This window comes from Coloeus monedula (assembly GCF_965178545.1).
Source record: "Coloeus monedula genome assembly, chromosome: 16".
In the NCBI taxonomy this organism is placed as follows: domain Eukaryota; kingdom Metazoa; phylum Chordata; class Aves; order Passeriformes; family Corvidae; genus Coloeus; species Coloeus monedula.
Window position 1 is genome coordinate 15,273,624 of NC_138796.1, and position 14,562 is coordinate 15,288,185.

The 14,562-nt window shown below is 63.3% G+C and overlaps 2 protein-coding genes across 2 annotated transcripts; both read left to right on the forward strand.

Moving 5' to 3' along the window:
• Nucleotides 1-535: 535 nt before the first annotated feature.
• On the forward strand, nucleotides 536-3,454 carry METRN (meteorin, glial cell differentiation regulator; the record flags this gene model as incomplete). Its single annotated transcript, XM_082292228.1, has 4 exons — nucleotides 536-621; nucleotides 1,637-2,058; nucleotides 2,171-2,230; nucleotides 3,138-3,454. 4 exons carry the CDS (start codon nucleotides 536-538, stop codon nucleotides 3,452-3,454), a joined length of 885 nt encoding a protein of 294 aa, XP_082148354.1.
• Nucleotides 3,455-11,863: 8,409 nt separating this feature from the next.
• ANTKMT (adenine nucleotide translocase lysine methyltransferase) lies at nucleotides 11,864-14,454 on the forward strand (the record flags this gene model as incomplete). The annotated part of the gene is made up of 5 exons (XM_082292160.1): nucleotides 11,864-12,046; nucleotides 12,125-12,229; nucleotides 12,788-12,928; nucleotides 13,419-13,469; nucleotides 14,022-14,454. 5 exons carry the CDS (start codon nucleotides 11,864-11,866, stop codon nucleotides 14,208-14,210), a joined length of 669 nt encoding a protein of 222 aa, XP_082148286.1. The 3' UTR covers nucleotides 14,211-14,454.
• Between the last annotated feature and the right edge of the window lie 108 nt (nucleotides 14,455-14,562).

Below are 14,562 nucleotides of genomic sequence, written 5' to 3' on the forward strand. Positions count from 1 at the left end.
ATAGCCTGGGGTGTGCACAGTTGGGGTGTGCACAGTTGGGGTGTCTATAGCCTGGGGTGTGCACAGTTTGGGTGTGGACAGTCGGGGTGTCTATAGCCTGGGGTGTGCACAGTTGGGGTGTTCCCAGCCCGGGGTGCTGTAGCCGCGGCTGTGCCCGGCCGTGGCCGCACAGAACTCAGGGTGCACCCGCGGGGGGACGGATCTGTAACCTGGGGTACCCCAGCCCTGCGCCGGCTCCTGTCCCCTGGCTCGGCCACGTCCCCTCCCGGTGTCCCCCCGTGCCGGCGGGTGCGGAGAAGCCCCGGGGGGCTCCGGGGATGCCGCTGCCGCGGGTGCCGGTGCCTCCGGCGGTGGGGAGGGGGTCTTGGGGGCGGGTCCCGTGCCCGCCCCGCCGCCGCCATTGGCGGAAAGTTCGGGGCGCGACGCGGGGTGGCGGCCGCGTTTCCCCGTCCCCGGCGCCCCGGCCCCGGTGCGGGCAGCGGTGCGGGCAGGGCCGGGCCGGGCCGGGCCGCCCGGGGCCGCCGCGGGCGCGGCCATGTGGGCGCTGCGGGCGCTGTGCCTGGCCGGGCTGGGGGCGGCCATCGGCGGCGGCGCGGCGGACCAGTGCAGCTGGAGGGGCAGGTAGGCACCGGGAACAGCGGCACCGGGAACAACACCGGCAGCGGTAACAGCGGCAGCGGTAACAGCGGCCCCGGGGGCAGCGCGCCGGGCGGGGCGGGGGTGGCACACGCGGGTCCCCGGATCGCAGCGCCCCGGGGAGCTCCCGCTGCCCAGGCAGGTTCGGGGGGGGAGGGGGAGTCTGCTCTCTCCCCTCCCCCCCCATTCATCCTCAGGGCTGACCCCCCTCCCTCATCCGTGGGGAGGGTCACGGGTGGGACGCTGGGAACCGGCGCCTGCCTCAGTTTCCTCACTCCTGGGTGCGGCTCCCCCCCGCTTTGAGGGATGCTGGTCTCCCCGTGGGGCTCCCCGCCTCTCCGGGACCCCTTCCCTGAGCCCCCCCACCCGTGAAACCCATCCCCGTGGCCAGCGGGACCCCCAGCCCCCGGCAGGGCCCGAAGCATCGCCCGAAGGCGCCGGAGTCCGAACAAAGAGCCGGGGCCCGCCAGGAGGGGCTGCCCCGCGTGGGGGGACATGGGGACCACGAAGCCCCCAGCATCCTGTCAGGGACAAACCAGCCCCCCGACTGTCCCCGCTCCCCCCAGGCTGGCGTCCCAGCTTGTCCCCCGCCACCCCCCACAACGCCGCGGGAGAGGAGGGGCTCCAGGCATCCCGCGCGAGAGTGGGACCCCAGCATCCACTGGGGATCCCCAAAGTGGGAACGGGTGACCCCAGAGTTGTGGGCACTCTGGGGATGGTTTGGGAGCCCACACTGGATGTGAAGGGGGCTGTGCTGCTGTGCCCCCTCCTCAGCCCCTCCCAAAAGGTGCTGGGGGACACAAGCACCCCGAAATGATGTGGTTGAATCCCAAGCCCAAGTCATTGAGGGTTTGGTGCTGTTCCTGCCTGTGGCCATCCCACACACTTCTGTGGAGGGGCTGCTTGGGAGTGCAGGGTGCTGCCGTGCTGGGGGACACGTGGGCTGGGGGGGTCCCTGTCACCTGGGGGGTCCCGGCTGACACGGTGCCGTGCCCCACAGCGGGCTGTCACAGGAAGCTGGCAGCGTGGAGCAGCTGTCCCTGCACTGTGCCGAGGGCTCGCTGGAATGGCTGTACCCCACGGGGGCCCTTCGCCTCCGCCTGGCCCCCCGCCTGCCCCCCACCAGCGCCGCCGTCAAGGGCGGGAGCCCCCCGCACGTCACCGCCTGCATCAAACCCACCGGGACCTTCCGGGGGGCTCAGCTCTACCTGGAGAGGGAGGGGGTGCTGGAGCTGCTGCTGCCGGAAGCCCCCCGGCCCCGCGCCCGCTGCTTCAGCTGGCTGCCCCAGGAGAAGGTGGCTCTGTTCCTGCAGGCCACCCCGCACCCCGACATCAGCCGCCGCATCGCCGCCTTCCGCTACGAGCTGCGGGGGGACTGGCTGGCCCGCCCGGCGCTGCCCGCCGCCAGCCTCAGCGCGGAAGGTGAGCGCCTCGCCCTGCCTCAGTTTCCCCTTCCCGTGCCGGAAGGGGTGAGGAGGGGCTGGATCGGGGTGTTGTCCCCCTGGGTGGTGACAAGATGTGCTTGGCCTCGCAGGCGCGTGCCGGCCGTGCAATGACACCGAGATCCTGATGGCCATTTGCACTAGTGACTTTGGTGAGTGCAGCCCCTGGGGCTCGGAGAGGGGGGGATGGGCACTGGGACACCTGTCCAGGCTGGGCTGGGCTGGGCTGGGCTGTACAGAGCGCTGCTATGGGATGGGGATGGGGATGGGGATGGGGATGGGGATGGGAGTGGGAATGGCAATGGGGATGGGCATGGGAATGGGGATGGGAGTGGGAATGGGGATTGGGATGGGATGGGATGGGATGGGATGGGAATGGGAGTGGCAATGGGGATGGGCATGGGAATGGGGATGGGAATGGGAATGGGGATTGGGATGGGATGGGATGGGATGGGAATGGGAATGGAAGTGGGAATGGGAGTGGGGATGGGGATGGGAATGGGGATGGGGATGGGGATGGGAAAGGGAATGGGAATGGGAATGGGGATGGGGATGGGAGTGGGAATGGAGATGGACATGATGGGGATGGAGATGGACATGATGGGGATGGGGATGGAAACAGGAATGGGAGTGGGAATGAGACAAGAATGGAAACGGGGATAAGGATAGGAATGGGGATGGGGATGGGCATTGGAACAGGGTTAGAGATCGGGATGGGAATGGAGATGGAGATGGAGATGAAGATGGGGATTGGGATGGAGATGGGGATGGGAACAGGAAGGGGAGTGGGAATGAGACAAGAATAGAGATGGGGATAAGGATGGGGATGAGAATGCAGATGGGGACAGGGACTGGGATGGGAATGGGAATCAGGATGGGGATGGGAATGGGGATGGGGCTGGAAATGGAGATGAAGGTGGGAATGGTGATGGGAATGGGGATGGGGACAATGATGGAAATGGGGATGGAGACAGGGATGGGGACAAGAACAGGGATGTGGATGGGAATGGGGCTAGGGACAGAGCCATGCTGACACCCCTCCCTGCCTTCCCTCCGCAGTGATCCGCGGCAGCATCCGGAGCGTCTCCAACGACGCAGAGCTGCAGGAATCCATCATCGGGGTGAGCGCCACGCGCATCCACCGCCAGAAATTCCCACTCTTCCAGGCGGGCGGGCGGGCGGGGCGGCCGGTGGGCAGCATCCGCACCCCGCTGCGCTGCGGGGTCAAGCCGGGCCCTGGCACTTTCCTGTTCACGGGGTGGCTGCATTTCGGGGAGGCCTGGCTGAGCTGCGCGCCCCGGTACCGGGACTTCCAGCGCATCTACGAGGGGGCCCAGCGCACGCGCCAGAACCCCTGCGAGTTCCCTGTGGACTGAGCGGCTCCGGGAGCGCAGCCCGGCCCCGCGGGTGCTGGGGGACTGCAGTGCTGCCGTCACTGAGAGCATCCCCGGGGGACACGGGGACGGTGCCTGGAGGGAGCGGGGCACGTTGGGCCTTGCCACGTAGCCGGGCTGCGGCAGCACCTGCCGGCGGGCTGGGGGGCTCTGGGAAAATCCTGCTGGAAGGGAAGGGATTTTCCTGGGGCGTGCTTGTCCAGGGTGCCCAGGGAGCTGCCTGGGTGAGGGGTGCAGCGGCGCGGGGTTGGGGCTCCCAGGGGACCGGGGGGCTGCATGCTCAGGGGATGCTGTGGGGCATGGTGGGTCTGGCACCAGGAGGGTAGCCGGACCCCCGGACCTCGGCAGGGCTCGGGGGAGGGTGGCCGTGGTGGCCGGTCCAGGGACACGGTGGGCATAGAAGGGAGTGGAAGGGCCAGGAGATGGATCTGTAAGGTTGGGGGTGGAAGGGGGAGCAGGCAGCGGTGAGCCTGGCCCTGGCATGGGCAGGAGCTGTGGGGCGGATGCCAAGGAAGAGGAGGCTGAAGGGACAGAGGGGAATGGCGAGGTGGGAGGAAGGCTGGTGCGGGGAGCAGAGGTGTCCTTGGCACAGTCAGGGCAGGACCAAAGCGCCGACGCAGGAAGGTGCCATGGGAGCAGGGAGCGGTCACCGTGCCACCCGTCCCCGCCAGCCCTCGGGTGAGCGGGGCACGCCGTGCCAGCCGCGGGGAACTTTTGACCGTGGGGGTGGGGGGGCATCGTATGTGCACTAAAGTTATAATGATACCAAATTTGTGACTTCTTTTTTATAAACTAAGCTGTATTTGTAGCGTGTGGCTCCTGTTTTTACCGCGCCGAGCGGGACATTCACCGACAGGCACTGTGGTGTGTGCCACCTGCTTCCCCCTGTGCCAGCTCCAGCTGTGACCCTGCCTCCCATGGGGCTGCAAACAGCCCTGATACTTGCATATCTCTCTGTATGCAGAGATTTATTGCTGTTTACACATCCTACATCCTGGTGATCCCCAGGACGGGTCGCTTTGGGGTCCCTCTCCCTGGGTATGCCTGGGTGTGGGGGCCGGGGGCGGGTGGCCCCGTGCCGGGTGGGTGACCCCGCTGGTGGAGCTGCTGTCAGGACTGATTCTTGTCAGAGCCACCGGCCACAAGGCCTCATTGTGCCGGATTGTGCCGCGCCAGCATCCCGACCCTGCCCGCTCCCACCCCGCCGCTGCCCCCTCCAGCCCCCACCACTGGCTCCAGCTCCTCCGGCAGTGCTGCTTCCCTGGGAATGGTGAGGGAACGGGGCCTCTGGACAGGGATGGGACATGGGAATCCCGGATGGGGATGGGGAACAGGACTCTCAGTCATGGAAGGGACATGGGATCCCCAGCCAGGGATGGGATGTAGGAATCTCCGCTGGGAATGGGGCACAGGAGCCCCCCAGACAGGGATGGGATGTGGGAATCTCCACTGGGAATGGGGCACAGGAGCCCCCCAGACAGGGATGGGATGTGGGAATCCCAGCCTCTTGCCTCTGGCTCCTTCTCTTGCTGTGCTGGCATCCCTCAGGGTGGTGAGGGGGACAAGACCCCTGGACAGGGATGGGACATGGGACCCCCAGCTGGGGATGGGGCACAGGACCCCCAACCAGGGACCTTTCCTCCTCACCAGTGATGCCACAGGTGCTCAGCACAGGAAATCCCAGCCCCTGAGCCCCCCCAAACCCCTCGAGCCCCCCAAACCACCCAAGCCAAGCTCCTGCCACACGTCTGCTTGTACTTAACACCTTTTCAGTTTTGTTTCAAGAACACCTTTTCAAATATCACCAGCCAGGACGAACTGCCGAGCATTCGGTGCCTCTGCTGACCACAATGTGCTTTTCCTTGCCAAAAAAAAGAAGTTTCCAAGGAATGCTGTGGGCTTTGGAGCTTAATTAAATATAAATATCTGTATGTGTGTGTATATAGAATGATCTGGCTGTGATAAGATCCTGGTGGGTTTGATACACAACACATGTTTTCCCTTGAGAAGCGTTTGTAGCTTACTTTATGCTTTACTGCCGATTTTATACTTAGATATTTTGATTTTATCCTTTTTACTGTCCCATTTTGGGGCCGGGCTGGGCTCTGAGGGCAAGATCTGGTCCTGGGGAGGCTGATGCTCCATGCTGGGTGCTGGAGGATGCCAGCATCCCCCTGGATTTTGGCAGCGAGCAGGAGCCAAGCAAGGCAGGGGGAAGGGGGAAGGAGTGGGAAATCCAGCGGAGGAGGAAAAAACGAGGCTGGAAAAGCAATAAATGAGGTGCAAAGGGAATTGTGCTGCCCACGGCATCCTCTGTATGCACGGGGGTAAATCACGGCTGCTCCGACCCCGCCGCAATCCGGCACATTCCTCTCGGCTAAAGGACGGCCTTTAACGCACGGAGCATCCGGTGCTTTTCTATCCAGCAGCAAAATCTCTTGTTTTTCTGCCAATCTGCTTATTTGGCCGAAGCAGCTCGTTGTGCTGCGGCGGAAAGGGCTGTTCTCTGCTCGTGCTCTGCCACAGAGGTTTTTGGGCTGTTTTTGGTGCCCTCTGCCCCGTGTCAGGTTGGGCCACCCGCCCTCGCTTCCCCCGGCTGTCGCCTCCCCCTGCGCTGGGCCCCGGCCAGGGCGCTGATGCTTCCCTAAGGGATCATCCCACGGGATAACCAGGTAGCCTGTGCCTCAGTTTCCCTGCTCTGAGACGGGGATAACAGCCCTTCCCTGTGGCTCAAGGGAAGCAGATGGAACCCCACAGCTCTGGGATCTCTGTTGCTCCAGGACTGGTCACCCGAGCATTTCCCCGAAATCAGAGCCCAGCCCTGGCCAAGCCAAAGTCCTGCCCAGCCTCTTGGCACAGAGCAAGGCCGTGAACGGTGAAAACACAATGAGACAAACTCCATCCCAGGGAATATTTCCTCCACAGGAGGATAGAAAATGTGGTGTGAGGCAGCACAGTGAGGGGAGCGGGGTGGGGGACACAGGGGGGAGCTGGGAGGCCAGGAGGGGCTTGGAGAGGAGTGACCATGGTGAGGGGCTGTGGCAGCACCCTGTGAGCACAGGGAAGGGTGGCCCTGCCTGTGGTACCATGGTGCCCACGGGGCACAGCCTCCTGCAGCATCCATGGGCATCGTCCAGCCAGACCTGCTCCAAAAGCCCCCCCACTCATCACCCTGCCCCACACGAGGTGGGGTTTGGGGAAGCCTCGGAGAGCAGCGCCCCAAAACAGCTCCCTCGGTGCAGATGTGCCCAGGGAGCTGCCTGGGGCTCCTCATTCCATGGGATCGGCCCTATTGTGGGCCCAGGCATTTACACATCCCAGATCGGGGAACCTTCTGGGGACTGTGGAGCCCTTCGGTCCCGCTGTGGGTGGGCGTCCACACTGGGATGCCAAAACACAGAGTGGTGGCACTGCCGGGTGTCCCCGGTCCCTGTCCCCATCCCTGTCACACAAAGGGAGTCGCCGTTTCCCGCCATTTCCCCCCTCCAGCCCTTCTCCCCCCTCTCCTGCTCCCTTCGCCCTCCTCCTTCCCGGCTGCCGGATAAAAGCCCGAACGTGTGAATCGCGGGGCACAAAGAGGAGGCACAAAGGCGGCCGGGCCCGCTCAGCCCTCCCTGTGGCCCCCAGCACCGAGTGGGGACCCCCAGGGACCCCCGGGCCGCCTTCCCACCCTGCCTGTGGCACCCCAGAGCCCAGGAGCTGGCATGGGGCAGGGGGGTGGCCCTGAGATCAGGGGATCCCCAGTAGGGTCAGGACGATGTCCCTGGGGTTCAGAGATGCCCTATAGGGTCAGGATGAGGTCCCGGGGTTTAAGGGTGCCCTAGAGGGTTGCATGATGCCCCTGGGACCAGGGGAAGCCCCATTAGCTCAGGATAAAGACCCTGGGGCTCAGGGATACCCCACAGAGTCAGGATGATGCCGCTGGAGTTTGGGGACACCCCAAAAGCTCAGGATGAAGCCCCTGGGGTTCACGATGCCCCAGAGGGTCGGGACGAGGACTCTGGGGCCAGGGGAAGCTCTACCCCACAGCCCTTGGCAAGAGGAGAAGCGAAAACTCCATGACTCTGAGGACACTCCCCCCCAGCCCTGCCGCCCTTTGGGGAGCTGCACCCCAAACCCCGGCATCAGGTCTGCTTCCAGCCCCCATCCTTTGACCTGGACAAAGCCAAGCCAGCATCATCCCGGTGCGGGGAGGGATGCTGGGGGCTGGAGCCGGACCCTGGCCCGCAGCGGGGCCCCCACGGCCCCTCACCCCCGTCCCCCGCGCCTGCGCCCGGCGCGTCCGGCTGCCGACAGCTGGTGGGAAGCGGCTTTCCCAGCACATAGCGACAAATTCCTGGCGGTCAGGGCTGCTTTGCAGCCGCCGCGGCCCCGGCGGGGGAAGCTGCCCTGGAAAGAGGAGGATTAAAAGCTCTTTGGCTCCAGTGACACATCGCAACTGGTCCCCTCGCACGGCCACCTGCTCGTCCCGGCGCTCCGAGATGCTGCGGGCACCCCGGGGCTGGGGCAGGAGGGGATCGGCCGCCCCCCTGCTAAATCCCAGGGGCCCAGCGAGGAGGGCTCAGCCCTGCCTGGGAATCGCTGCCGTAATTAATTTGCTCTGCAGCACCACAGGGGCCCATGGGCTGCTCCAGGGACCGGCTCATCCCCACGGACCGTCCTCCTCCTCTGCAGCCCCCTGGCCCCCCTGTTCCCCCAGCTCCGATTTCCCTGGATTTTCTGCTTTAACCAGCTCCACCTGCCAGCAAGAAAAAGCAGGAACCGGAAAATCAGGGTGATCCCCGTGACCCCTGATTTGGCCACACTGGGCCCTTTGGGGGGGCTGGGAGGGAACAGCCCTGGGATGTATTTTGGGGGCAGCTTCTCCTCCCCGTTGGAGCCCCACTGCTGCTCCTGGGAATGTGATTAATGGGGTCTGGTGGTTGTGAAGTGCCCTGAGCTGTGAGTGTCTGGGGGTAGAACACGTGGGGGTGCGTGTGGGTGCGTGTGCATCCTCATCCCACTCGGTTCCCACAAACCAAGTGAGGTGGGAGCAGGGACACGTGCTGCCTCCGGCAGCTCCACTCCTGGCTCCTCCACAAACAGGGGCTCCAGGGGGGCTGTGCTGGCCCCAGAACTGAGGAGGTGGGAATCCCACTCCCCAATTCTGCCTCCCTGCACCCCAAAGCCATTCCCAGGATGGTGCGGGGTTCTCTTCTCTGCTGGCAATGCCCCCAGGGACACCGAGGCATGTGATGAGGCTGGTGGTCCTCTGGCAAGGACATGGGGTGCCACCAGCCCCCCCAGGCTCTCAGGGGACACCCTGATATGGTGCTGGAGTGGGACCCCCAGGAACCCCACAAATACTGACCCACAGGCTGAGGGGAGCGCGGGGGGAGGTGACAGCAGTGACATCCCTGGTGACATGTGGCTGCGGCCCTTTGTGCCCTTCTGAACGGGCGCTGTTCCCGCGTTTGGGGCGGCATGGGGGGTCACTAATTGGGGGTGGGCAGGGGCTGTGGGGCCTGGCTGCCCCCCCGCATCCCAGCGCCTGGAATGTTCCCATAGTCGCTGCTGCCTCACAGCAGGAAAGCCCCAGGCTGAAGCAGCACAGACCCCACAGCCCCACACGGGTGTGCACAGCCCCAACAGCCCCACACGGGTGTGCAGAGCCCCCACAGGTGTGCACAGCCCCCAACAGCCCCACACGGGTGTGCACAGCCCCCAACGGCCCAACATGGGTGTGAACAGCCCCCAACAGCCCCAACGGCCCAACACGGGTGTGAACAGCCCCCCACAGGTGTGCACAGCCCCCAACAGCCCCACACAAGTGTGCACAGCCCCCCAACAGCACCTCATGGGTGTGCACAGCCCCCAACAGCCCCACATGGGTGTGGACAGCCCCGACAGTCCCCCAAGTGTGAACAGCCCCCAACAGCCCCACACAAGTGTGCACAGCCCCACACGGGTGTGAACAGCCCCCAACAGCCCCCCATGGGTCTGCACAGCCCCCAACAGCACCTCATGGGTGTGCACAGCCCACAGCCCCACGCACAGCTGTGCACAGCTGGTCACAACTGCGCTCCACCGTGCACAACCACACACACAACTGTGCACAACCAGACACAAAACTGTGCACAACCATTCCCAGCTTCACTTTTGCCTGTCCATGCACCAGCACAGCCACACACAGCTGCACAAAACAGGGCACAGCCGTGCACAACCACACACGGCTGCGCACAGCTGCAGTGACCACACATGCACGAATCCATGCAGGACCATGCACGACTGCACACAACCGTTCACAGCCCTCCTCACCTGCACACAGCCACACACAGGTGCACAAAACCGTGCACAGCCACAGCTTGCACACACATAACTGTGCACTACTGCACAGACTCTCACAGCTGCACAAACCTGGGCAGTCACACACAGCCCCTCCCAGCCCTGAACAACCGCACAAACACTCACAGCTCCACACAGCCGTGTCCATCTGTGCACAGCCGTGCACGGCCACACGCAGCCGTCACAACCCTTCCCACAGCGTGCACAGCCCTGCACAAGCACACAGAACTGTGTGTAGCAGCGCACAGACACACACAACCATGCACAACCACTAGTCACACCTGCACACCACCACGCTCAGTCACGCACAGCCGCACGAGGCCGCGCACAACCGCGCACGACCACGCACAACCGCAGAGCCACGCACAAGCACACACGGCTGCAGTCACTCACACCCTCCCCCAGCTGTGCTCCTCCAGGCACACTGTGCACAGCACACACAGCTACTCCCAGGCGCACACAGCCACGCTCATCGTGCGCAGCACACAGCGGCACACCGCTGCTCACAACAGCCGTGCACAAACACACACACACGGAGCAGCGCACGGCCATTCACCACGATTCACAGCTTCACACGGCCGCGTTTACACAGCTGTGCAGAACTGCGCCCGAGCAACCACAGCTCTGCACACACACAGAGCTGTGCACACACACACAGAGCTGTGCACACACACACACACAGCTGGGATCACACACACACAGAGCTGTGCACGCACACACACACAGCTGGGATCACACACACACAGAGCTGTGCACGCACACACACACAGCTGGGATCACACACACACACACAGCTGGGATCACACACACACACAGAGCTGGGATCACACACACACACAGCTGGGATCACACACACACACAGAGCTGTGCACACACACACACACAGCTGGGATCACATACACACAGAGCTGTGCACACACACACACACAGCTGGGATCACACACACACACAGAGCTGTGCACACACACACACAGCTGGGATCACACACACACAGAGCTGTGCACGCACACACACAGCTGGGATCACACACACACAGAGCTGTGCACACACACACACACAGCTGGGATCACACACACACACACAGCTGGGATCACACACACACACAGAGCTGTGCACACACACACACACAGCTGGGATCACACACACACAGAGCTGTGCACGCACACACACAGCTGGGATCACACACACACAGAGCTGTGCACACACACACACACAGCTGGGATCACACACACACACACAGCTGGGATCACACACACACACAGAGCTGTGCACACACACACACACAGCTGGGATCACACACACAGAGCTGTGCACACACACACACAGCACTGGGATCACACACACACAGAGCTGTGCACACACACAGCTGGGATCACACACACAGATACACAGAGCTGGGATCACACACACACAGAGCTGTGCACGCACACACACACAGAACTGTGTGCACACACACACACACACAGGTGTGCACACCCGCACAGAGCTGTGCTCACACACACAGAGCTGGCATCACACACACACACAAACACACAGCTGGGATCACACAGATGCACACACAGAGCTGGGCTCACACACACACACAGCTGTGCACACACACACACAGAGCTGTGCACACCCTCACAGAGCTGTGCACACCCACAGACAGCTGGGATCACACACACACACAGCTGGAATCACCCTCACAGAGCTGTGCTCACACACACACAGAGCTGTGCACACCCTCACAGAGCTGTGCACACACACACACAGAGCTGTGCACACCCGCAGAGCTGTGATCACACACACACACACACAGCCGTGCACACCCGCACACAACCCCGCACGGCCGTGCCGCCCCGTGCCCCCCACGGGCGCTGCCGCCCCGCACACGCAGCCCCGGGGGCGGGGGCAGCGCGGACCCCCGGAGCCGTGTCCGTCCCGGGCCTCAGCCGTGTCCTTCCCGTCCCCCCGGCCCCGTGTCCCCGTGCCGCAGCAGTGCCCTCCCCGCCCTCTCCAGCCGCGTCCCCCGCTGCCCCGCTCCCGGCGGAAGGCGCCCGGCCGGGCTCCCCTCCCCTTCCGGCGGCCATGGAGCCGTGCTGGGAGCCGGGCGAGCCGGGCGAGCCGGGGGAGCCGGGCTGGGCACGGCCCGGGGGCGCGCTGGGCGGCCGGGGGCTGCTGGCGCTGGCCGTGGCCAGCGGGGCGGCCGCATGGGCCACCTGGGCCGTGCTGCTGATGCCCGGCTTCCGCCGCGTCCCCCTGCGCCTGCAGGTACCCCGACACCACCCCAGAGCCGTCCATCCCCGACCCCCGCAGCTTGACCCACCCCGACCCCCCTGTGCCCCCTAGGTGCCCTACCAGCCCTCCAGCCCCCGGCAAGTGGCCAACGCCCTGGCACTGCTGCGGGGGCGCGCCGGGAAGACCGTGGATCTGGGATCCGGAGATGGACGGCTCGTAAGGGCTGGGTCCTGGGGGGGTTTGGGGTGTCCAGGGTGGGCGAAGGGCAGCGAGGGGGGCAGCGCGCACGGGGAGGGCGGAGGGGAGACCCCCACCCGGCTGCTGCCTGGCTTCTGGCTGTGCTTCTGGGTGGCCCTCCTGGCTACGGTCCAGGACCATCCCAGGTAGTCCCAGAGGGTCCTAGATGGTCTTAGGCAGCTCTAGGTGGCTCTAGATAGTCCTAGGTGTCCCTAGATGGCCCTAGATTGTCCTAAATGGTCCTAGGTAGTCCTAGGTGACCCTCTAAACAGCCTCAGGTGGTTCTAAGCAGTCCTAGGTGGTCCAGGGTGGCTCTAGATGGTCATAAGTGGTCTTGGACAGCCCTAAAAGACATCACATGCAGGGAGCAGGTGAGAATGAGGGCTCTGAGTGGTGCTGAGTACCGAGGTCACCGTGCCCGGGAGCCAGCAGGATGGGTTGAGTGCAGGTGGGCAACAGCCCCTGCCCACTCAAATCCTCCCCCAGACCCAGCACTGAGATGGTTTGAGTTCCAGCCCTCCCTGTCTCCCTCTCCAGGTGCTCGAGGCTCACAGGCAGGGGCTGAGGCCAGCCCTGGGCTATGAGCTCAACCCCTGGCTGCTGTGTCTGGCCAACTACCGTGCCTGGAAGGCTGGGTACCATGGGAAGGTCTCCTTCGTGAAGAAGGATCTGTGGAAGGTAACAACATCCTGAGGGTCTGGATGCGCTCAGGGCAGGGCCAGAGCTCGGTTTGCATCTCCAGGATGGATTTGCTGATGGCTGCTTGATCCTTCCCCATCCCACGCTGCTCCTGGGAGGTGGAAAATGATCCTTCTTTCCAGGGGAACGCCAGCTGGGACAGCCAGTTCTGCTGCTTGGAGCAGCTCTGAGGAGAGGTCTGGGTGCTGCTGACAGGGTCACCTGCAGTGATGAGCTTCTCAGGCTGACAGAAGGTGTTTGCAGCCTGACCAGAGAGAATCCATCAGGGAATGTAGTTCTGGGATGGTGCTGGAGGCAGGTGTTTTCCAAGAGGTGCCACTTTTCACACTCACACTTCCCCATCCCGCACGTTTTGGGGCATCTTTGCTCCCTCCAAGGTTCCAAAGATCACCCACAAGGCTTGGACACTCAAACAGCTGTTCCTGCTCTGCCTGTTGCTCCTGTGATTCCCCTTTTCCTTCTGTTTAAGGTGAATCTTTCCGACTGCCACAACGTGATCGTGTTCCTGGCCCCCAGCGTGGTGAGTCAGTCCCTCACACCCCGAGTGGTTCTGGGCCAGCTCAAGGGGGATTTTCTTGGGGAAAAAAGGGGATCTGGGATGGAATAAGGCCGAGTGGGCATCGCTGTGGGTGAGTGCTTTGGTGCTGCACAGCATTTGGATTTACAGAATCATGGAATCATTTAGGTTGGAAAACCCCTCTGAGATGGAGTCCCACCATTCCCCCAGCACTGCCAAGGCCACACTGACCCCTGTCCCCAAGTGCCACGTCCATGTCTGTTAAACCCCTGCAGGGCTGGTGACTCCAGCACTGCCCTGGGCAGCTGTGCCAGTGCCTGACCACCCTACCCATGAAGAAATTTCCCCAATATCCAACCTAAACCTCCCCTGGTGCAACTTGAGGCTGTTTCCTCCTGTCCTGCTGCTCATCTCTTGCTCCAAGTCCCAGCCTTACACAGGGCCAGTACTAGCTTTGGTTGATGCCCCAGAAGCTGCCCCATGGTCCCTGGTGGCACTGCCACTGTGTGACCGTGTCCTAAGGCTGCCTGTCCCTGGCTGTGTCTCTCTCCCCAGAAACCTCCCTTGGCCACCAAGCTCCTGGCAGAACTGCCCGATGACGCCCGAGTGGTGGCTGGACGCTTCCCCTTCCCCTCCTGGACCCCCAGCAGCACCCTGGGGCAGGGGCTGGAGCAGGTCTGGGCCTATGACATGAAGGAGGTGCGGAGAGAAGCGCAGGGCAGCGCCCAGGGAAGCCGGATCTGACCCCAGCCTCGTTAAGCCCAGTTTAACACCAGCCTCATTAAGCCTGGCATTGAGGGTCAGAGCCTGTCCAGCTGTTGGCTCAGCTCAGGACAGCAGTGCTTGGCCAGCATTTGTCCTGGGGCCTTGCAGGATGGCAGTCCTGTGTTTTTCCAAAGAGTTTGAGCAAAGCAAGGGAGGAGAAAATGAGACCTAGAAATCCTGGGGTTAACGCAGGATTTAAGGAATAAAGCTCCAGTGCCTCTTTCTGGACAATTGCTACTTTATTTCTATTTAATTTTTTAAAATAAAGTTTTGGTTGATTGTTCCTCTGAGGTTTTTGCTTTGTCTTTGAGCTGCTGGACTTGGAGCAGCT